This window comes from Prinia subflava, chromosome 13 (genome assembly GCF_021018805.1).
Source record: "Prinia subflava isolate CZ2003 ecotype Zambia chromosome 13, Cam_Psub_1.2, whole genome shotgun sequence".
Classification (NCBI taxonomy): Eukaryota; Metazoa; Chordata; class Aves; order Passeriformes; family Cisticolidae; genus Prinia; species Prinia subflava.
In genome coordinates, this window is record NC_086259.1 from 8,038,835 (window position 1) to 8,063,174 (window position 24,340).

The 24,340-nt window shown below is 41.1% G+C and overlaps 1 protein-coding gene across 4 annotated transcripts in view; it reads left to right on the forward strand.

The window, feature by feature from the left end:
• PHKB (phosphorylase kinase regulatory subunit beta) overlaps window positions 1-8,513 on the forward strand; it is a 71,165-nt gene extending 62,652 nt beyond the window's left edge. For all 4 annotated transcript variants that reach the window (XM_063410654.1, XM_063410655.1, XM_063410656.1 and 1 more), the window contains 4 exons: window positions 3,468-3,597; window positions 3,933-4,040; window positions 5,330-5,470; window positions 7,694-8,513. In XM_063410654.1, the coding sequence (XP_063266724.1) occupies window positions 3,468-3,597; window positions 3,933-4,040; window positions 5,330-5,470; window positions 7,694-7,831 (517 nt within the window). In that variant the 3' untranslated portion in view covers window positions 7,832-8,513. The remainder of the gene's footprint in view (window positions 1-3,467; window positions 3,598-3,932; window positions 4,041-5,329; window positions 5,471-7,693) is intronic.
• Window positions 8,514-24,340: the final 15,827 nt, after the last annotated feature.

The window sequence follows — 24,340 nt, forward strand, 5'->3', positions numbered from 1 at the left end:
TCTTTTCTCCAAGCTGTAAAAAGAGCCAAAAAGAGCATTCATTGTGATACCAAGTGTGCAAGACAAAAGTTAAAAATGCAATATTTCCACTTAACTTCATTGATAAGAGTGAAGTCAAAACTCTCTCTCTTGGTTTTGCTTCTAGTTAAGTTAAACTTTGGCACATAATATTACTGATCATTTCCACAGTCCGTGACTGAATGGGTGATGGGCTTTTCCTCTCATCAAAGAGGAATTACACCACACATCCTGCTGCTTATGTCCCTGCTTTATTCAAACACACCTGTGTTTATACACCCCAGTCTATAATCCCTGAGAAACGAGCTCCTTCAGTCGCTGCCTCATCTCCCAGTCCCACTGGCTCTGTTCTGTGTCTCCCAGATGCTTTTCAGAGTCTTGGCTGTGCTTTGCAGCTCTGGCTGTTCAGTTGCTGTCTCTGCTCGTGTTGGTGGCTACACTGTCCTGTAAAACCACAGCAGAACAAGCCCTTTGCAGCATTCCCATTAAACATTAATGCTGTTTAGGGAGCATTTGGTCAATCTCAGTAAGCAATTCAAGCACCACCTTTTGTCACAGATCTTACCTGGGTTACCACAGCAGCTGCTGCTTTGATTCCTCTGACACACGATGGGCAGGTCACTGAAGGGCACTTGGGTTGAATTCCTGAGGATGAGGATTCTTTTTTGGGTTACCTGAGTACAAAAGCTTGCCAGCATATCCTTCAAAACTTTCAATCTTCTAACTCCTTTTCTGACTTCTTCCTGTACAGTATTGCTAACTCGTTTTTACTTGCCCATTAGTGACTTGTTTCTAAAAGTTCACTTCCTGCCAGGAAATACAGCATACTCTTCTTTTTTTTCCTCTCCTCCTTTTCTTTTTCTTTTTGAGGACAGCTTTTCCTACTCTTGACATGTTCTCAGAACAAAATCTCTGCAAATGTGATACCATATCTCACTGCCAATTAATTTGTCATACAGGAAGGGCTAATGGTCTATTTACCTCCCTAACAGTCTCTCCACAACTAACCTCTCTCCAGGTTTTCACTGAGGGTAACATTTTTGCGAGCAGGGGCTCACAGATTACACTTTTTAATCTACTTATGTAGGTCCCAAGATTGCAAGAAACTGTTTTTAAATGGAGCGTTGTTCTTTTAATGGTCCAAACAGTTCTAAAACTCACTTTGCTTATTCAGTTTGCAGGACTCTCTTCCTGACCCTGTTAATGGAAGTGGGTCAGAGCATTTTTGACATCTTCAAATACTTCTTTTTTTTTTGTATTAAGAAAACAACTTGTTATTTTTACCACACCACTGGTCTTTTTGCTTTTTTAGAAGTTTTCTTATCCTAATCGAAGGATAGAGTTGTACAGAGAATAAGATGAAACTGTCATAGTAGACACGACTTTTTGGTGCTTTAGTGTTTAATTGAGAAGTGATTTATGAGACATTTTTTCTCAACTTGTCATGTTTATCCAATATAGTTATACAGGAAAAGAGCCCCCATTGTATGCTGGCTTAGCCCTGGCTTTATAGGGTTAGCCTGAAACATCTTCTTTGTTCTCAAAAAAGGTATCCCAGTTAAATTTTAGTAATTTCATCAAGCACACTGGTATCTGGACAAAGAGGTCACTTTACAGACAAGTGATTTTATTCTAAGCATGTCATGTTAATCTACCAATACAAATGGAGCAAAAACTAAACCCCCAAACTTATTAGTGCTGAATTAATTTGAGCTGGGCTATGAAAGTTCTGCAAAATAACATTGTTAAAGTTGACCAGGGAATTTCTCTTTTTTTTCTTCTTTGTTTTTTCTCTTTTTTTTCTTTTCAAGCAGCCTACCAGAACCAGGCCTTAGAAATACAGAACAGCATGAGGCAGGTTGCAAAGCAGTAATTTAATTGTAGTTTTTCTAAAAAATAATGTGTGTGTTGATTTTTTTACTTAAAAGTCAAACAGCAGCTAAGGACTTAGTAACTTGAGGAAGTCTTCTCTGTCAAATACATTCAGGAAAGCCACACAAGACTTCAGTCTGTCTTGTGATTACACCAATTAACTCATACCCATGGATGCCATTTCTTCAAGTTCCATTGCTGGTGTCTTAAACATTTTGGCTAAATCCCTATTCCTATAGTAACACTGAGAAGAAAAAATAGGAGAATTAAGTTTCAGACTTGATGGATTTAAGTCAAAAAGAAAGCAGCTGGTATGCTTCTGAAGGCAAACAGGATTTGTGATTCATGAAGAATGTGACTCAGTTTGCTCCAAGCCTTAGTTTTACAAAACGATTCTGTTGAATTTTCTAAATTTGCAGGCCACTTGTTTTCTGCAGACTGTCAGGAAAAACCCCTGCCTTCCACAACTCTGCTGAAATGCACTTTTCTAGTGTGATTAGACCTGATGACTGTGATCTGCTACCATGGCTGGCCTGCAGTGGGTGGATTTCACTGCTGCTTTTGCTGCAGTTCCATAGGGCACAGGCACCCCCAGGGGTGACTCTGTGATGTGTGCATGCTATGTGTGCTTTGGGTGCCCCTCAGCAGAGCACAGCCTGTGCAGGGTGTGCAGAGCACAGCCTGTGCTGTGTGTGCTGTGTGTGCAGAGCACAGCCTGTGCTGTGTGTGCTGTGTGTGCAGAGCACAGCCTGTGCTGTGTGTGCTGTGTGTGCAGAGCACAGCCTGTGCTGTGTGTGCTGTGTGTGCAGAGCACAGCCTGTGCTGTGTGTGCAGAGCACAGCCTGTGCTGTGTGTGCTGTGTGTGCAGAGCACAGCCTGTGCTGTGTGTGCTGTGTGTGCAGAGCACAGCCTGTGCTGTGTGTGCAGGGTGTGCAGAGCACAGCCTGTGCTGTGTGTGCTGTGTGTGCAGAGCTCAGCCTGTGCTGTGTGTGCAGAGCACAGCCTGTGCTGTGTGTGCTGCGTGTGCAGAGCACAGCCTGTGCTGTGTGTGCAGAGCACAGCCTGTGCTGTGTGTGCAGAGCACAGCCTGTGCTGTGTGTGCTGTGTGTGCAGAGCACAGCCTGTGCTGTGTGTGCAGGGTGTGCAGAGCACAGCCTGTGCTGTGTGTGCTGTGTGTGCAGAGCTCAGCCTGTGCTGTGTGTGCAGAGCACAGCCTGTGCTGTGTGTGCTGTGTGTGCAGAGCACAGCCTGTGCTGTGTGTGCTGTGTGTGCAGAGCACAGCCTGTGCCGTGTGTGCTGTGTGTGCAGAGCACAGCCTGTGCCGTGTGTGCTGTGTGTGCAGAGCACAGCCTGTACTGTGTGTGCAGAGCACAGCCTGTGCTGTGTGTGCTGTGTGTGCAGAGCACAGCCTGTGCTGTGTGTGCTGTGTGTGCAGAGCACAGCCTGTACTGTGTGTGCAGAGCTCAGCCTGTGCTGTGTGTGCTGTGTGTGCAGAGCACAGCCTGTGCTGTGTGTGCAGCAGGGGCGGCTCTGGGCTCCAGGGCAGCCCTGCTGAGGCTGTGGCCATGCCCCTGCAGGAGCTGGCTCAACAGGAGGCAGCTGGACGGCTCCCTGAACAGGACCCCTGCGGGCTTCTACGACCGCGTGTGGCAGATCCTGGAGAGGACCCCCAACGGCCTCATCGTGGCAGGGAGATTCCTGCCCCAGGTAACCCTGAGCCCCGGGCAGGCCCTTCCACCGGGCTGGTGATGCCTCAGCATTTAGGGCTATTTCATGCCATAATGCTTTACTGCGAGTAACTTGTTAATTGGGGAAAAAAAATCAAGTTTTCTATTTCATTTGGAGTAAAATACAATTAGAATGAAAGCAAATGATTTCTATTAAAGCATGTTTATAAAACCATGAATATAGAAGATTCTTTCCAAATCATATCCTACAGTGGTCATCATTTCTTAGTTGAATATTATTTGTTGAACAAGCAAGTAGGCTCTGCCTGGTTTAATGCATGTGGTCTTTGACTAAAGGTGTGATTTGTTTTTCAGCAACCGACCTTATCAGATATGACAATGTATGAAATGAATTTTTCCCTCCTGGTTGAAGATATGCTGCAAAACATTGACCAGCCACAGTACAGGCAGATCATTGTGGAGGTCTGTGGCCAAGAATTAATGGCATTTTATAGTGTGCATTAGCATGTTACAGCCTAAAACAAAACAGAAAACTAACCTAGACTCAAATATTTGAAGAAATAGCATTTTCCATATAAACACTTGCTTCAATGGTTTCTCCATAGATTTTTATGATTAAACAGGTTCCTGTTCCTGTTCAGAACAGAACGAGTTCATAATGTTCTTCCCCTTCAGCAAATATTAATGACAGTACCAATACAATTAGGTCAGAGGAGATAAAAATCTAGTAATTCCAGTGTAGCTTTCCTTCAATTCCTTAGCCCATAGCCTCTTCCTAACAATTTCCTAGATCTAAGGAAAACTGCTCTGAAATAACCAGCTTGCCTTCTGGAGGATTCTTCTTTCCCTTTTTGCTGAGGCTGTCCAGTATACAGTTTTACAGTGAATCAGCCACCTTCCCCATTCCTTGTGCTCCTCATCCTCACAGGAGAGCAGCAGGCTGGTTAAATCCCTCCCCCTTGCCCACAGTGTTTGCTTTCAGAGCGGAGCAGGAGCAGCTGCACGGTTGGTGCTGGCATCTGTGCTGTCAGCAGCGTTCCTTGTTAGTCCCCAGATCCTGCCCTGGTGCCTGTGAGTGCTCCTCCCATCAAACCCCATCAAACATCAAACCCCAGTTCTGCCTCACAGCTCGTGCTCAGGCTGGAACACCTCCCGTTTTTGTAAAAGAACAAAATTAGCAAACCCAAGGTGACCAGTGCAGACTCCACTGCCTGTAGATATTACAACAGGACACTCGTCATGTTCACCTTCCTATTTTAAACCCTTTCCAGGTGTAAGTACCATAAATTCTGATGAACTGAGGCTTTACTGCTGACTGGTGTCTTTGGTTTTTGTAAACTTTGTCATAGCAGAGTTTTACCATCTGTGATTATGCCTCAGAACACCAAATGCTGAGGTTCAGTGTTTCCTGCTTTTCACTCTCTCCACAGCATTTCTGCAGACACACAGTGAACTGAATAAAATGGAAAATATCTTCCCTGGCTCCCAGACAAGTTAGATGTTAATGTCAATCATTTACACCATGGCCTTACCTAGGCAGTCACCAGCAATTGTAACCTTTCATAAAAGCCTGCTTTTCCAGTGATTCTTTTATCAAAGTCAGAATTCTATTATCTGTGCACTATTACCTGTGCCTTTTTTAAATGGCTTCCTGCTTGAAGGAGGCATATGCAATTACTAGCAGTTCTATTATGTAACCTGAATTTAAAAAAATGAAATTTAAAGTCTTATGATCTTTTTCTGCCTTCTAGTTGCTGATGGTTATATCTGTTATTTTGGAGAGAAATCCTGAGCTAGAGTTCCAGGACAAAGTGGACTTGGACAAGGTGGTACAAGAAGCATTTCATGACTTTCAGAAAGATCACAGCAGTCCAAAGGGAGCTGAAAATCAAGTGAGTAAAATATTGCTGTCTTACAGAATTTACCATTCTTATTGAAGTTAGTTCTAAATGTTAATTCCATGCAGTTCAGAGTAAAAAGCAATTGACAGAAGTTCAGAACGGAACACAAATAAGAAATTAATATACCCAAGTGCTGCCTAGGTCTGCAAAGAGCCTCTAAGCAAAGATGAAAGAGGTGCACTTTATTGCTGAGTTGTAAATTCAAAATGTTACAGTAAGGAGAATACTCTGTGTTCCATGCTCTGAAATGGGACTCTCAGGAAGCTGGAAGAGTTATTTTCAAAGGGGAAAGGATTCATTGGGGGGAACACTAGAACAGAGAAGAGTTAAAAAAACAAAATTAAAAACAAAACAAACAAACAAACAAAAAAACCCCAAAAACCCCCAAAAAAAACCCCACAACAACAATAACAAACCCCACTAAAGCTCAGTGAGGAAGTGTGAACTTAGGATCTTACGTACACAGAGACTAAGAAAACTTTAATAACCAAAGAATTCATATGGACAGTATTGAAGTAAGAAGTTGAGCTACAGTACTGTTCTTAGTTACTGATTTTTCTGCTAGAATTGCATTCATGAACTGGCAAACTTTTGGCTAAAATTCAAGGAATAAATGCTTTTAATATTTACTTCACTAGAATTAAAGGTTTTATGCTTTACAGATCTCTGGATATTCTCACTACAAGTTTTGGTGCCTCAAAGCTCTGAAATTGTGTAATAAAGCCAGGTTTACTGGCCTGGTTGAAAGAGAAGATAAGAGCAAAGCAGTGGGACAAGTCCCAGAGCTACTGAGGATGATCTTTCTTGCTGCAGCTGGCATTTTATTATGGACAATATATTTTAAGTTATCTGTGCTAGCTCTGAAGAATCTATTGATTCGTAACACTGACATGCAACAGCCCTTCCTCCTGCTGAATTTAGCTCCTTTAAAAGATAAGGAAGATGCACTGCTTAAGAACTCTTCCAAATGTTTCACTGTTCACTTTTTTGCCACTGATTTTTTGTACTAAGATTTGAAAGCAAGCCAGATACCCAGCCCCAGCAGTGCACAATGCCTTTGTTTAGAAAAGATAACAATTTCCTGGGAATTTTGATCCTTTTGGTCCACGTTGGAGGGCAGTGACTCTGTGACCATACCAAAACCACCCATCATGCACAGAAGTGGCTCTCAAGTGCCAGCAAATCCCCCCTGGCTACAAACAGAAAGGAAAATTCCCTGCAAACCCCAGTTTTTACTGCTGCTGCCCTAGCCTCTGTTGAAGTGATGGATTTATTTTCTCCAAACCCAGACCTTAGAATAATGCCTTTAGTCTCTTAGAAAGAGCCCTGATTTAGAGTTGTGAATAGTATTTAAGGCTGTGGTTGGAAATTCAGCTCCTTGCATTAGAATTTTCTGGAATCTAGCTCTCTCGTATTCCCAGGTGGAAAAGCTACCTGTAACCCTGTCTGGGATTGTTCTTAGGGTGTTCTGTCTCAAGGTTTCCTAACACTGCTAAAAACTCCTGATTTGTCTGAACTATGGTCTGCCAATAAAGGGACTTGCACATCTTTTGAATTTTGTTAATTCCCTGTTAACATGTAATAAATATCAGAAGTATTTATTCTAGTAAGTGCAGACACACACTAAAACCACAGAAGTCTTCATATTTTCTCCACACAATCTCTGCCCTTGATTTAATAAACGTAACCAAATTCCTGACTTCGAGCATTAAACCTTTTTTAGAGCAGCTAATACATAATTTGAGAGTAAGCAGGTGTTTTAGTGTCACTGACTGTGAAAAACAGGTGTTCAGTGAAGGACACCTATTTTGGTGATCTGATTAATGAATGAGTTCATGTGCTACCTGTGGTTTGGATCTTGGATTTTTTCCTTCTGCATAAATCTTCAGTCAGTTTACACCTCCTGTACACCCAAGGCCCTGGCTCACCATTCTACCACACAGCTGCATGTTTTAGGAGAGCAGTTGTTCTCTGACAGCTATGACATTTTAAAAAATGTTAAGAAGGTGGGATCTGTGCAGTCCTGGAAAACTCAGTGAGGAAATAGATGCAGGTAAGTACATATGGGAGATTTCTGAAAACTGAGCAGAATTATTCTCTGGTTTTAGAGTCCAAAACCACATTTGCATGTTTAGCATTTCTGCTGCTGTTCCTGTTTCCCTGTGTGTGGCTGCTTCCACAGTCACACTGGTGGCACCTCTGTGCTCTCTGCAGGGTGACATGACTGCGTTCTACAACACCCACCCGCTCGGAAAGAAGGGAACGTGCAGCTACTTGAGCAAGGCTGTGATCACTCTGCTGCTGGAAGGGGAGATGAGACCAAGCAGTGATGATCCGTGCACCGTTAGCTGAAACCTGGCACACAGCACAGGGAGTGCTTTACTCAGTGTTCTGTGGATTTTTCAAGCCTAGTTTGGGGGCCTGGTTTGAAGGGTAACCCTGGCTAGTGACACAAGTGCATCCTATCCTTTGCTGAAAGAAGTGCCATTAAAGATACCAAGAGTGCCACCAGATTTTTTTCCTTTCTCAACTATGCAGCATGAAACTGAGCACATGAAGTTAGTCTTATGGTATTTAATTAAATTGAATGGGAATATATTTATGATCTTAAAATATGCATTTACTGTAGCTGGTAAATTCAAGGGAACGGCAGTGTGAGATTTTGTCTTTATACCTCTATTTATTTATAATTGCAAACAAGTAGAAGATAAATTAATATGCATACCAATCAGTGTGGAAATACAAAAAATGGATTATTTTCTTATTATTCTATAAACAAATTGGAGGTGAAGTATTTGCTATTCTCATAGGGTTTTCTTTATCAGTTCAAGTGACAGCATTCATTTAATGTGTTGGGTTTTTTTTAATTTACAGGTTGGTAACTTGATATACAGGTTTCATCCTAATAGAGCACTTTTTATCTCTAGCAATACACATCACTGTATTTTCCCAGTTGTTATTTAAACATCTGTAAGTTAACAAGGGAAATTTATGGTAACACAATAAAAGTTTGTTTATAAGAAAAGGCAAACAAGCTGTATTAAATTAAAATCAATGAAGAAATAACTTTCTATTACATACGTTATCATGGTATAAAAGAATTCAAGATACACTTATTTATCTCCTAAATGTGTGAAAATACTGTCTGCTATATGCTTTATTTTGGTGAAAATAATAAAAAGCAAATGCTCATTAAAAAACAAGCCTGTCAGAAATATTTTAAGTGACATACAAAGAGCCTCCTGCTGACTGTAGTGGCAACCTTCCCCCTGCTCCTGGAACCGCCTGGCAGCACTGAGGGGCCGCTTTTAGCAGCACACAACCCACTTCAGCTCCAGCACACATCCTGAAACATTAAAGGGACGGTGAGGAGCTGCAGCTCAGCTGGGAATGAGTCGTTGCCACACTGATGTGGAAGGTGCTGGCGGGGCAGAGCCCGTGGTGCTGCTGCTGCCCCCAGTGATCTGTGCTGGCAGCGTGGGCGTGCAGGGGGGCAGAGCCAGAGGATGCCCCGGGGCTCAGGGCAGGTCCAGCCCGGGGAGGGGCTGTCCTGGAGCAGCCCCGGGCTGCCTGCACGGCTGCAGGGCTGCAGCAAGGAGGGACAGGGCAGCAGCAGCCTCAGCTGGCAGCACTGCTGACAACTGGCTGCGCCACTCCTCCAAACAATGCATTTTTACTGCAGTACTGCCCTAGGAGCTACCAGCTGCAATGGAGTCTGTTGCCATGAATTTTCCTGGTTTGCTGAGTGTTCATATTAAAGGAGAAATGTGCAGTTCTCACGCTGGTGAATTGTAAACACAGGACCATGTTTTGTAAATATTGGCAATGTTATGAATTCCTTCTCCAAGAGAAGGGGAGGTTGAATGACAGCCTCCTGGACCAATGTGGCAGGAGAGGTGGCGATACCCTTCTCCAGTCCATGGTCACCTTGCCACAGGTATATAATAGCAAAATAAACTAAGGGGCAAGTCTTCTGCCCTGCTGCTCTGTTGCACCCAGATCTGTGTCCCCAGTCTGTTTTCTGGCTAGGCCTCCACGGTGATAGGAGTCCACTTGTCCTTTCTGTTAAATGTTGCCTGCAACTGGCCATGGCTCAGTGATCACTTGAGTAGCAAGATCTGTTTCTAGTAGATTTTCACAATAGTATTTGAAATGGATATATCTCTTGCCAATACAGAATATAACTCTTGTCTTAAAAACTGTAAATCCTCTAGAAAGGAAACAATCCTTTACATACAGACCATCACTCCAGGAACACTGGCAGTTTCTTAGACAGTAGCTCAGATTTTGGGTTTGCAATTGCATATGATTAAAAGTGTAACTCCCTTTCATTCCTACCCCTACTCTCTCCTTCTCTCTCGCTCCATTAGCACCACAGTTATTGGTAAGCCTCAGCTTTGCTGACCTAGTCTGAACTTTGGGACTGCAAATGAATGCAAATGCCAGTGACCATTTACCCTTACACAAACCTGGAATGAAAACCCATGCAAACTGTTCCTGTTTTCCTTTAGAGCCTTGAACACATGGTTTATGAAATTATGATTGGGACTTTTTTCAGCTGCTACAAAATAAGGATAAATGAGAAGATGAAGATACCAAAACTCAGCAGAGTCCACATTCTCTGAAAAAGATTCTTGAATCTGAAGGGACAATAACAATAATTTTTCTCTTGGTGAAGTAGGAACAAGACACAGGAGCTTGACACAAATGGCTCTCACAGAGCCTGCCTTTTAAAATATAGCTTTACAAGATAACACAAGATAATTGGAAGAGAAACTAAAATTTATATTAAATATTCTTCTACATTACAAAATAGAATAGCAGAGAATAAAGGGTAAACCAGACAGTTTTCAAGTCTCAAGCTATATGTGGTTAATATTTAACAAGCTTGGACCTAATTTCTTTGAAAACATTCTGCCTCAAAAGGATAAGGAAGAAGATGCCTTTGGGGTTACAAATTAGTAACTGCAGGTGCAACAGTCACTACAGTGCCCTGTGAACCTGCAGTAGAATTGCTCCAGATATTAAAGAAATAACCCCAAAGGGTTCACAACATTCAGTTCCCTTATGATACACCTTCACAGTGCTCCAAAACCTGAGAGCCCATTCTGCTTACAGGCAGTAAGATCCATTAAAACAATGGGAAAACAACAGCTGGAAAAGTTTAAAGTTCAGATACAGAGTAAACACAGGTTGGTTTTAGCATCACTTTTTTTTTTCCCCAGATTCCTCTATCAAATACTCTTGAGAAGACCAAAATATTTTAGTTAAGCAAACAATAGGAAAAAAAAATCCTCTGCTATTAGAAAAAGGGGAAATACCAGTCTCCAGTATCAACTCCTGATGTAAACACACATAACCCCATCCCCCTCTCCCCCCAAACTCAGGCACCTTCCATTTTACCAAAACCAGTCTCCACACTGGATTCCTGTGCCATTTAATGGGTGTCATGTTCCCAAAGCACCAGACATTTCAGACTGCACCAGTCCTCAGGAGGGAAGAAGTTGACACAGGCACTTCAAGGCTTTCTTGGCATTTTTGCTGTTGGCTTTGTCGCTTTCCTCCACATGAATTTTCTTTAATTTCTTACAAATCATTCTGCACAACTGATACAGAATAGATACAGGAGAAAATGCACAACCAGGTTAATAAATCAGTCTCTGAGAAATTCTCTTTGTTACTTCCTAATCCACCGCAGCTGAAAATGTAGAAAAAGATGCAGATCTGAACAGGATTTTTTTGGCTCAGGCCTGGAGCAGGGGATGTGATGGTATCACAGCTCTGATGGGGCATTTTTCTGAACGTTTTCTCATCAAGGCCCATCAGCCAGCAGTGTCTGGTAACAGCAGCTTTAGCATTACTGTCATAATACCATTCTGCTTTTGTAATTTAGGTCTCGTATTTTTTTTGTTTTTACTGCTATTTTAAAATACTTCCTTAAGCCTTATACATTGAGTTCATGTCATGAAAATAAACTCCATAAGGAATAGTCATCAGTCCAAATCAATGTTATTTTATGTTCATGTACCTTCTGCAGTTTTCAAGCAAGTCTACTTGCTTGGCCAGTGGCATTTTTAGGACTGAAAATTATCCTTCTGTAAAAATTCTTTTCAGCTACATGGGTGTTACAATACTAATATCTAATACTAATATGGAAGTGGAAGACATATTTAATAAAAAAAATCAATACAGTCAGAGCATTTACCTAGAAGAGACTGTATATAGTTGGTAAGAAGAAAAAATAAATGTACCAAAGAAAGTGGGAGTGGTGGGGTGCTGATGCTTAGAACATAAATTAAAAAATACTAGGATGCAATTAATTCCACTGAAGCCTATATATCTCATCCCAAAAATCAATCAAAAAATGGCTTGATTGAATTTTTAGATAATTACTATCCACAAAACTCCTGCCAAATATATTCTGCTCTTCAGAAGCGTGACAGTCTTTTAAGCTAATGAACTAAGCCTTGCAGCATGGGAAGAGAAAATTAAATGAGCAAGAAAATCTTTGCTGCGCTATAAACACAAAATGCAACAGTGTTGGAAAACATGGCTGAGAGCCCAAAGGAACTGTGCAGGGTTGTATCCACTGTCCACACCTGCCTCTGCCCCTGTGACACTTCAGATCATGGGGGTGTGTGAACAGGGGAGAAGGTAAGAAGGAAACTCAGCTGGGGTCTCAGGGGGAGACAAGTTAAGGGTTTTCCCACAGGGGTTTCCTTTTGGGAGGGGAATAAGGAATGTGCATTCTTCATTTACTCATGTAGCACTCTGACATTAGGAATTATCAATGGTAATTTCTCCACCTGAATATGCCTTGCCTTTTGCACATTGGCAGGAGCTGGAGCAGAAACAAATGAAGAAAAAACAGATATAAGGAATGTAAAAGTCTACATGTGGTGGGTCTATCCTGAATCAGACTTTCCTAAAAGGCTTGCAAGGGATCCTTCTGTAACCTTCCATAACAGTGCCTGTTTCTGACAAGGGGAGGGAGACAGGAACCAAACAACTTCCCCTCTTCACCTAAATACCTACAGAATAATTGCTACTTTTCTTAAGATCAGGTCAAATATTAAGTTTTTTATTTCATAAAATAACAGCCTTTTGAGACAAAAGAGATGTTCTTTGGAACAGAGGGTCCTGGTAGCACCTGACAGTAAGGATTGATCTCACCTCAGCCTTGTTCTTTTGGGCAAGTGGCAGGAAGCTCAGAAAGCCCATTAAAAATGCCATAGTTGAGGTTTTCAGGGGATTTGAGGCCAGAGGGAGGGAAAGGGTGACACCATGCATAGGAAAAAGAAGCTATGTAGGAATGATTTCTTACTTAGCTTTCACACTAGTGAAACAAAAGAGGTGTCTGTGCCTTGCCACGTCAGGAAATCCACTCAGGTGTGAGGGCCTGTATGAGGAGAGGGCACCATGCTGGCTTGTACCTGTACCACAGACACAAACCTTGCACATCACTCAATTCTGGTAGGAAACACAATTTACTAGAAAAGAACTTGCAAGTAAATAACACCTCCTAACCCCACTTTCCACCCCATCACTGAAGAACAATGTATGGATGGCCACCTGGGTTACGTTCCTAAAACTAAAAGATACAATGTAATTCCTCTAGGCACAGGACTGGGATTATTTATTCAAGTCTGTATTTTTGATGTTGCCCAAGATGCCTACAAGCATCTCAAGCTCCTGCTCTGCTTATTAAAGGCTCCTGTAGCTGTGCCAGTACAGCTGGAATTCCTGGTACTGCTCACCTGGCTGCATTCAGACCCTCACAGGGGGTGACTCATCTGAGTCGTGGCCAAGCAAACCCAAGGGATTTCTGGGCTCCAGTGACAGCTACCTGTGTTTGGTGAGGTGTGCTGCACAGCTGAACTTGCATTGCCTGAAGAGAATTTATACTGCAACATTTCTGAAGGAAACATTAACCACGTGCTTAGAGAAGACTGTAGCACATTCTGTTCACCCGCAGTGTTTGTGCATCCGCTCTATAATCGATGAGAAGTAATAAAAACAAACCAGAAAGAAAATGTTAACAAGATACTCTGTAGTTGGTAGGTGTTTAACATTGCTGGCTAGGATATAAAAGCATTGCAAGAGAAAAGAAAACTGCCTTTAAGAGTGCAAAAATGAATCCCTACAGTTTTATGCCATGTCTCCAGACTGAGCTGGGTAACTCAATTCAAAATGCTTTTCTTTGTGAACAGATATCCTTCCCCACAATGTTCCTTTCTCTGCAGTGCTAGGGACCTCAGAGGTTTAAATACAAGTGAAATGATTTAAGTACTCACTGTGCTTTGGTCTTACTTTTGGTGATTTCCTCTTGTCCAAGAATGTAGAAGACCCAAGTGTAAAATTAGAAAAAAGAGAAGGACAGAGAGCCAGGCAGAGGAGCTCAAGGAAGGTGTTTGGTCACTTGGCCGAGCGTGGCTGCTGTAAACCCTGCAGGCACAGGGAAACCAATTTTCAACCCTGCTTCCTGGTCATGCCAGGGCACGTCTGGAAGAGAGGATGGTGAAAATACCAATGAGCAATGAGCAGTCCCACCTCATCCTCACCTGTGAGGCTGGGCTGACAAGCCCTGTGCCCACTGATGCTTCCTGCTGGCTGGAGGCCAGGAGGTTTGGGGCAGGATGAGGGGACACTTGGTGAGCTGGTGCTGGACATGCAGGCAGCAGAGGCTAGGGCTAATCAGCCTCACTCCAGCCTTGTTCCTGTGCCTGATTTTACTCCAGTCAAAGCAGTAACATCAAAAATACTCCCCAAGGACTGTACACACCTCACTGGTGTGCTGCTGGAAGTGGTAAATTACTGCATTCATAAGAATCCTTCCAAATGGGAAGTCTAGGTTGGCAGTCTGATTTTTTGATCTCTGTGGAGAGACCCTGGTGTACGGTTAGAAATTTTTTTTCTCCCAACCGACCAACAGATAACTGCCCTCACAGCACCTTGTCAAATATCTTTTGTTTCTAGCTGCAAGAAATGCTCTGTCTCTTCAAAGCACAGATGTTTTATAGAAAAGATGTAAGAGACTTTTGTTCCAGAGCCCTGGCAGGTTCCTGTGCCTCTCCTTTATGAGTAGGAAGGCATCTGCTTAAATACCATGCCTGGGGAGGCTACAGTCCCTCCTCCTGTGTATTTTCTGCCAAAATCTTTTATGCCACATATAAACAAAAAGTATTGGAATAATTTAATATATATATTAAAAATGCAAATACATTGTGAGACCTTAGCCTTGAAAGTTTATTTTTGTTAGATGTATTAAAAACATTTTATAGTGAGATATGAGAACATGAAAACAAGTAATAGTATTTGGATATCGTTTATCTTTTAAATTGTTTCCAAAATCCTTTTATCATGCAGAAATTGTAATGTCCTTCCTGTCCTTTGAGGCAGTGGCCAAGACAGAGAAAGCTCACCAACTCTTCTCAAATTAAGCTTCCTTCACAATGCAGGGTTTCAGATTCAGTGCTGTCAGCCTCTGTTTCAGTTCCGTGATTCACACAAGCTTTGGATCAAGCCTCAAGTGACAAAATTAATTTACTGCCTCTGGATATTTATTTTTTTTTACCTTAATGCTATCTGCCTCCCAGTAATGGAGTACTCATTCCCTTAGATCAGGTTAATTGTGTGCTTATGAGAACTCATTTGTATCTTAAAGCCTTTATATTAAATATCTCATTGCCTCAACTGGCTAAAAATTCTTTACACAGTTAAAATATCAAATCTTGTATTGGACCTGACTCTGGTTTGCTTTAAATGCTTTTGTTTCAGAACACTTTACTTGTCGTGCAAATATAAAACAAAATGTACAAAAATTGTATATTTCAGGATATAAATAACAGAGGTTAAGAGACAGCTGGAGTGGATGTTCTGTGACCATTGACACACAGATTGCAGTGGCACTGCCCTAATAACACTGCAATTTGCATACAGAAAAGGAGAAACCTTCAGAGACAGCAGCAGTGCATTAATTTTAATGTGACCCACCCAAAAATGCATAAAGCAGAGGTAAATGTTTGTCCACAGAGTGTCAGCCATCTCTTCTGGTCCATCACGAGACATTATTATTTCCTCCCTACCTAAATGACCTGTCAGGAATTCCTGGCTGGAATAATGCTCTGAACCAAGCCTCTGTTATAGAAATTATTGTATCAAAAAATATTTTGCAGTTTCTTGCAAAGCAAGGATTCAAGATGGAAGATGTTATGTAAGAGAGAAGATGGAGGACAAGGACAAATAAAGAATTGTTACCTGTCCTTACTATTGCTCAGACAATAGTTGTTCATTTTTTCAAATCTTTTAAGATTTTTGTTGTCACTGCTTTTTAATAGAATCACCTGTGCCTTAACTGGGAACCAAACAATCACTAAGTGCTTAAAATCAATATCAAGAGACTAAAAAGCAGCATAAAAGACTTAAATTTCAATCTTTCAAAAACCCAGAAAACCCCTGTTCTGCATTCTTGTATGTCTTTAAGCTGAGTTTTAGTTCTACACATACAGTTTTGGGGCTTTGGGTAAATTCCATACATATATTTTTACATGCAAATACTTCAAGCTGATATCAAAACATCTGGCTTCCTACAAAGACAGGAGGAGACCCAGCTAAAATGCCTTTGTGGCATTTTCTGTTTGTGTCCCCCTGACATGACCAAAGTCACTCTGGCCTGAGCTGGCACCAACCTTTGTGCAGCCCACCCTCAGCTGTACCTTCACTGTGCTTGTGTTTTCTCAGCAGACTGTTACATGGCACTGCACACCAGAGCCACGAGTTCCAACATCAGGGGATGTTTTAATGACTTTACAATGACTGCTGATGCTCTCAGAAGATGGAATGACATCTGCATGAGGAAAAATACCACTTGGGCATAATGTAAGCAGTATTTCCCTTTTCACTGCACTCATAAGCAAGTAACACTGCAGATAATCCACAGGGGAGACTTTGTCTGTTGTGCAAACCCTGTTGTAGGCTTCACCCAAAGCCAGAGCTCCATCCCTTCTCCTGAAAAGAGCTTTTGCAGAGGATTTTGTCATCAGTACAGAGACCTAGACAGAAAATAGGCTCAGTGTAAGACAGGGAAGCAAAAAACTCCACAAAGGTGTCACTGCAGGACTTGAGTCTTCTTCCATTTGTTGTTCAAACCTGGCAGAGTTAATGTACAGGATGTTATTTGTATTCTGTTCATATAGAACTTCCATAGGTACGGAATCAGAACTTCAAATTCTACTGGACATTTAGAAAAACAATTCCTGTGTTCATTCCACTGGCAAGATGTGGAACATTTCATTTGCATCTCAGTCAGGGATCTGTAAAGATGGTAAGATTAATTTACTCAGAGCTTCCTACCAGATGAACTTGAATCAATTTTAGATTTCTGAAAACCAGGTCTTGTACAGAAAGGTGACTCCAATACAATCTCACTGTCAAATCATTTTCAATGTAAAATTGCAATACAAAAACCACTTCAGTATTCACAACTTTCTCTGAAATCTACAGTAGTGTTGATCAAAGAGTCAAGTAAAGACTGATCCAGGCCTTACAAAGTCTGGCCAGGACCAGCATAGTTTTGGGATAGATAAAGATGAGATAGCAGAGAGAGTTTTATTTTAATCCTCTGTTAGAGGAGCCCTGGTAACAGAGACTCAATTAAGAAGCTCATGAATAAAGCCACACCTGTGTTGAAGTCCTAGCTAGAGCCAGACTTTCCTAGAACAATGGCTCTTCAACACAGAATCCACTACAGACTATTCATGGCAATATTTCAACATCCCATTTTACTTATTTCTGGCAAAAAAAATTCTGCCATGAGTGACAACAAATTCACGAGCTTTACTACAGTGCTACTGAACTACTTTTATTAAAAATGCACCCTGGTACCATGCCAGAAAGAGAGGCTATTTTTGGACAGGATTTTCAAATACATTCACTTGAACTGGGAGATGCTGCTCTCTGCTATACCAGTGGTAAAGTTTCCATTAGTGTCTGAGTGAATAATGAGCAATTCCCTAAGTGATATCCATATTTTCCTTCCCCTGAGGCTGCCACTGACTCCTCCTGTGACTCCACTCACTCCTCTCTGCTCCTTGCTCCATCCAGCTGCTCCAAAGGTTACAGCATTTTGTGTTTGAGACTGTCAGCTCCAATTTTCAATTTGTTAAATAAAAGTCTACAGTCTAAACAAAAAAATTACTTTAGAATATTCACCATGCCTTTTATATAACCTTTCAGAAAATCTCCAATCTCCAAGCCTGCAGACTGGGACCAGGCCCATGAAGTTTTGTACGGACAAACTTCAATAATATTTTAGGAGAGAGCTCGGCAGCTGTCTGGCATCAGCCCTCCAGTTTCCATGGATACAACAATTAGATCTGCACAAACAAAGCAGCTGAAATTTTCAAATGAACAGTATTTTAAATCACCCTCTCACACAAAAATGCTGGTGACAATAGACATGTTAAAAATTCTGAATTTTTTTAGTTGAAAGCCCACTCACAGAGGCAGCACTGTTAAAATAAAGGTTGTACACGAGAAGAAAACAAATCCAACATTTTACCTTCTCATTTTAGATAAGGAAGACTACATGGGGAAGGAAAGATTATTATTAATATTTACTGAAACATCATTTTCAGTTGCATAGGGTTTTTTGCAATACTGACAAAACTAAGAAAGAAGCTCACCTTCTTTTCCAGAGGGTGAAACCAACAAGACCAACAGAGAAGCTCTATGTGTTTTTAGGAGACTGCAACAGAAGCTTTGCAAATACTTCCAGCTTGTTTGTGCTCATCCCAAAATCTGATATTCATAGATAGAAATTCTGAGCCAAGCCAAGCAAAAAAACCCACATTAATCTCACTGAAAATACTTAATACACTGAAGCCAGTAGTTGGAATATGCAATGACTGCAAGCAGGTAACTTGTAAAGATAGAAGACTGAATGAAAATCTCAAAACAACAGTAATCTTGGGTAATCAAGACAGTTTATAACAAGCTTTGTTACCCTTGGTGTGTCTAAGAGGTCTCATTTTAGACACCCACTGTGCTTTCTGTATCACTGTGTCACAAATCTGATGCCTTCTGTTTCTAGTGAGCTAAAAAGCTCAGCCTTCTCGAAGATGCAGGAAAACAGGACTAAATGCAAGGAAGGAAAGTTTGGATTCCCTTCTTATCAGGCACTGCTTTTACTGACATAAATAAATACACAATGTTTGACAGGAGAGATTTCTCTGTTGATTTCTTCTATAATTTATTTTGAACCACAAACAACTTCCTCTTACAGACTTGATATTAATTATTAAATTCTATGAGAAGAGCTGTTGTGCTAAGATCCTTTATGGGTGTTATTAATTCTTTCATGAGTTAAAAACATTCATAACTCAGAAATTCAAAGCCTAGATCCATTAACCAGCCAAAACCAAGGCTGTAACAATCTCTAAATTGAAATTGTAATATATTGTGAATACTAACTACATTTTGCTGTTGCATCAAATAATTTTTATACTAGTGGTTTCAGATTTCTCTCAGTTTTCCCAATTGGAGGGCTAGCAACACTTGAACTAAACTCCCTTTCAGTGTGTTCTACCCTCAGACACTTTGTACAAATCCCACAAAGCACTCTCTGGATTCTTTGATGGTGTACTGGTTTGAAAGCAAAGCCAGTGAGACTCCAAGTCAGAAATATAATTTAATAGAGAGAGAAGAAACAACAACAACAAAAAAGGGTAAAATAAAATAAGATAAATGAAATAGTACAAAGGAAAACTGACAGAGTCAGAATGCAAAGCTGGCACCCTGTTGGTTAGGCTGTTGGAAGCAGCTCAAGTCCTCCTGGGGTGACAGATGTGGCTCCATTTGAGTAGAGATGATCCTCAAGAAAGGGTCCAGTCATCCTCTGGGAATCCAGTGCAAACAGGCTCCCTTGGTGTTTGGGATTGCTGGTTTTATCCAGGTGGAAAGGCTTTGGCCGCTCCCTTGGGATGAGGTGATATTATCAGTCATGTGAGAGCCTTCAATGGCCCATTCACAGGGGATGTCCCTCGGAGGAGGATGGGTGCAGGAAGAGATAAGGAGGCCCTGCCTTATCTGGTTGTATCTGCCTTATCAGTTGTCCGCCCTCTTTCCACCCCTAGAGTTCCAAGAGATAAAGAAAAATATCTCCCAACCAGCTTCAACAGATGAAAATAGAACACACATTTTTGGTTACATTTTTCAACCCAAGACAGATGGGCAAGCAGGCAGCATACACAGCAGAGAGCACACAGTCAGCTGACTGTGGCACAAGTGAGCTTTTAGTGATTCTCACAGCCTGCAAATTTAAAGACTGAATGTCTCACAGTGAATTGAGACGAATTAGATTTTTAAGTTATGCTAGACTAGGATATCAGAGAGAGGTGACTGAATGTTATGCAAACCCAGCCTTTCTGATTGTCACTCTGAGCCACCACAGAGAGCAGTGGCAGGGCTGGCAGGGCTCCCCTCCTGTCGGCCTCCAGCCCATGAGCACAGTCCAGAGCACAAACCTGCCCTGGAGAGAGGAGCAGGGAGCAGCTGAGAACATCCTGCACCTGCTTTACTTTTCCTCTGGGCTCTTGGAAATAAGAAGGCAGCTGCACTCAACAGTTCAGAACATTTTAGTGCCTCCTCTCCTCAGAGCTCAAGGTACAATTAGTTACTCTTGCTATTTACCATTGCAAACCTGGTGCTTGGGCATATTTCTGTCCCCACCACCCCATTCCATAAAGATTTCCACCCAAATCTCTGCTGTCTAACTGCACCAAAATTTTCTACTAGGAATGAACAGCAGTCTATCCCAAATCCAAACAAAGTTCCATGAAAACAAAACAATCCCCCTGCTCTACACTTCAAAGGAAACCACAAAAACAGAACAACTGATACAACACAATGATTAGGATAGAAGGGAAATGTAAAATCCTGATTCTGGAATGACAAAACATGGTTTGTTTTTAAAGAAAAAGGACTGTTCAGTTTCCCCTCTAAAACAGCTTTCCCGATATTCTCTATTAAGGAGAGTCAGCAAGGACCAGCAGAAGGAAAACAGGCACAGAGGACTATGGGAAAATGGAAAAAAAGGAAAAATCCACCAGGGAATGGCATGGCTTCACTGGCACTGCTGTATTTTCTTCTCCTGTGTCTACAGTACAACCAGGAAAGTTTACATCTGTCCTTTTCTTTTTATAAAGGATGAGAGAGCTAGGCCATTGGAAGAGGACCAATCTATATCATGTGCTACAAAAGTTACTCTAATAACAAATTAAAGAAAGCATTGAAAATTAGGTAAAGACTACTGCTTGTTTTTTAGTGTCTGACTCCATAACCAGAGGGCAGGGGACATAGATACATATTCATCAGAAGCTACATGGCAAGGTTTAAAAGAACTCAAGACATTGATGTGGAGACTGTCAACAATTCAAGACAGGAACTATTTAAATGAAATGATTTAAAGACTGAAATAGCATCAGCTATTCTGGGGAAGCAGAATTTATTTCTGTAGCCCAGATAGCTTTCCCTGTATAATCCTGCCACACACTATGTTCCTAGCTGGCTGTCACTATAAACCTTGCTATTACAGATTTCTGGGGATACCTAGAAGCACATAAGGATAATTTGTCTCTCATGGAATGCTGTATCAGTAAATATCCAGCCTATATCAGTTAGATAAATGGGGGATTCAAAGCTTAACTCATGAAAATTTTGATTGTTTACTACTTCTTCCAGTGAGCTTTTTAATGTAGTGTAACATAAAATGTTATGGGAATAAGAGGAAAGCTGGGCATCAACTGCACTTCTGCCAGGCAATGTAACCCACAAGCGAAGAGGGTTTCCACCACTTCGAAAAAATTAGTTTGATGGCATGTATTGCATCTGTTCATTTTTCCAGTGCCTAAACAGGCAAGAACTGTTTTCAAATCCTATGAGTCATATTAGTTGTTTTATGGTTTCCATATAAAGTACAAATGTTTTTGACACTAAAAATTATAAGTTGTGAATGAGAAGAGGCCAGATTTAACCTGCACTATGAAATCATATATGTTAGTCAAAAGAAGCCCCAACATGTTATTTCAGATTCATTGCTGATCAATGGTACCCCACTCTCATCCAGACACTTGCAAGACACAGCAAAATAAAAGCCTTTCAAATTAAACAAAAAAGTTTAATTAATCTACACCTTGACCTGGACACTTCACACCCTTCCCCAATTCCCCAGATTTATTTAAACAACAAACCATGTCTCAGACCCTGCAGAAAGAGGAAAATGTTAGTGCTGAGGAGTTTGGTGTTCTAAAGCACCAACTGCAAGAGCACCTCCTCCGTCTCAGGCTGCAGGGCTGCCCCTGTGCTGTGCTCCACACGTGTGTGTATCTATACACAGCTGTACACAGATTTATGTGTGCACAGGCTTAAAGGGGCTCTGCCTTTTGCCATGTCCGTGGAACAGCTCTGCTGTAGTGTCTGTGTGCTCTTTTTGGGCTGCAGAAACAATCTGCCTACAGGCAAGCTGCACAATTTCAATTTTGGGGGTGTAAATACTACACCCAGCTTTCTGACTAACTCTGCAAAGCTGTGCTCAATGCACTTGCCTTCTCAGTGACCCTGTTTAGGCCTCTGGAAACTGCAGGAAACAGCTTCTGTTTCCCCAGGGTGGAATGCTCAGAAAGTGCCACAAACAATTAAAGAGTTTCCATCAAGAACCACCCCAGTCATTTCTCCTTCCCTCACAGTGACTCAGCAGAAGTCAGACCTTTTTCCCAAACACAACTGGCCTCTACAGGATGGATTTACCCCTTTATTTCCCAAGCTGAGGCAATCATAGCTTTTCCTTCTTCAGCAAAATATACTCTGCAGAACAACAAATCTCTCCTCAGCCTCAACTGTGGCACATTCTATATCTAAAAATACCTCAGCTACCCTTGGAGGTTTTCATTTGCCCTTATATAGGATTATTATAATTAATCCATGGATTTTGTAATTCCCTGATAATGGGAACAATTTTAGGATAATTAGTAAGGCATTAAGGTTCTTGCTCTCTCTCTTTTTTTCTTTTTTTTTCTTCTTTTTTTAAATTCATTGCTTTCTTTACAATATCTGAGGCAAACTTGTAGCCCTGCTTTATAGCTTGGTGACTAATGTTTTATGAAGCTCACATTAAATACTCTTGTGCATGAGAGCAGATGAGGTGCAATTATCCTGAAAAGGTTGTCCTGATCCAAGACACTTAAGGAATTTGAGTCCATTTACAACAAAAGCCTGCCTTTAGAAAGAACTTCTCCTTCTGTCAAAATGTTGCTCTGAGATCTACACTAAAACAGAATAATTTACAGAGAGCTACAGCTCCAAAAGCTTCACTGCCCTGTTCCCAAAGCACAAACTCTGCAGACTTGCTGGCAAACCCTCGAGACTTCACAAGGGAAAAGAAGACATTGATATAAAAATCATATGACAACCTTAATGGTCTTCTGCCCTTTAGCAACAAGGGTAAACCCTCAAGCCCGCTCTGTCCTGGAACATAAAAGCCATTAAAGCTGGGAAATGAATTTCTCAGACTAAGTCAACAGTCTATAATATTCAATGAAAGTGCACTAATCTGGGGTCATGTCCAGCTCAGTTATACTCTTCCATTACATTACAAATAATTTCTCTTGAATTGGGATGCTAAGGCCCTCAATGCATTAATGTGGTTTTTTGGGCAAGCATTAGGTTTGTGTTCCATGGAGTTTTGCAAGAAAACATTTACACTTAGTTCTTTTTATTTTTCTTCTCAAATTTGACTTGTAACCATTCTACAATACAGTTATTTTAATGCAAAAAAGTGGTTAATGTCATGCACATTTTCAAAGAATACCACTGAGAATCGATGTTGTGGTATTACTATGAAAATATCATTTGTTATGTTTATAGCTTTCAGTGGAAAGAGTCAGGCGTCCAATAAACACATCTAGAAAAATCTGCTAGGAATACCTAGGCCAGCATATTTCATAACCAAATTAAAAAGAATTGGGGGGGGGGGGGAGGCACTTTTAATAGCTTTCATATATGAAAGGTATCTGGTGACAAAAAGCTAAAGAGTATAAATGAATTAGATTTATTTTTTTCATACAGAGCCAAAAGAAGCTCTACCAATGTGTGGCTTTCACCAACATCAGTTAACAATGTAAATTTTAAGCAGCTTGGATGAGCTCTTTGGTTGTTTATTGATTTATCCATTCCTCTGTGCAGGCTGGTAAATTATTGAAAATTAAGAGACCTGAACCCAGAGAATGGAAACACATCAGGGCTTGGGTCATTAGAGAAGAAGTAATAACTGAGAATTAAATAGGTATTACCACAAAATATGAAGGCATAGAAGTATTTTTCAGTAGTAACTGGGCATAAAAATGAGTGAAAAACTTGTATATTGTGAGGAAATACCAAAGGAAAAAGCATGTCACAGTGAACCAAACAAAATTCAGAGACAAACCTCCATAAACAAGGGGTATAATTCACTCAGTGAAATTAGTTTAAATTAAAAAAAACAAAACAACCCAGAACAAAACACAAACCTCCTTCCATCATTAAATTTTTGTTTTTGTTGTGTTATTTCTTATATACAGTTGATAAGATCAGGTGACCACTGGAAACTAGAGTAAGAGGTTAATTGTCCACAGTGGAAAAAAGGGGGGACAAGGGACACACATCACGCAGTAACAAAAAGAAAAAGCACAGGTGATGCAGTGCATACAAAGGGCACACCCTGTGCCCTGTACCTGCTGTTCTCATTGACACAGACACCTTCGATGGTTTGGCAGGGTGGCAGGAAATTCCTGGAGACTGACACAGAAAATATCAATGTTAAAAACAACC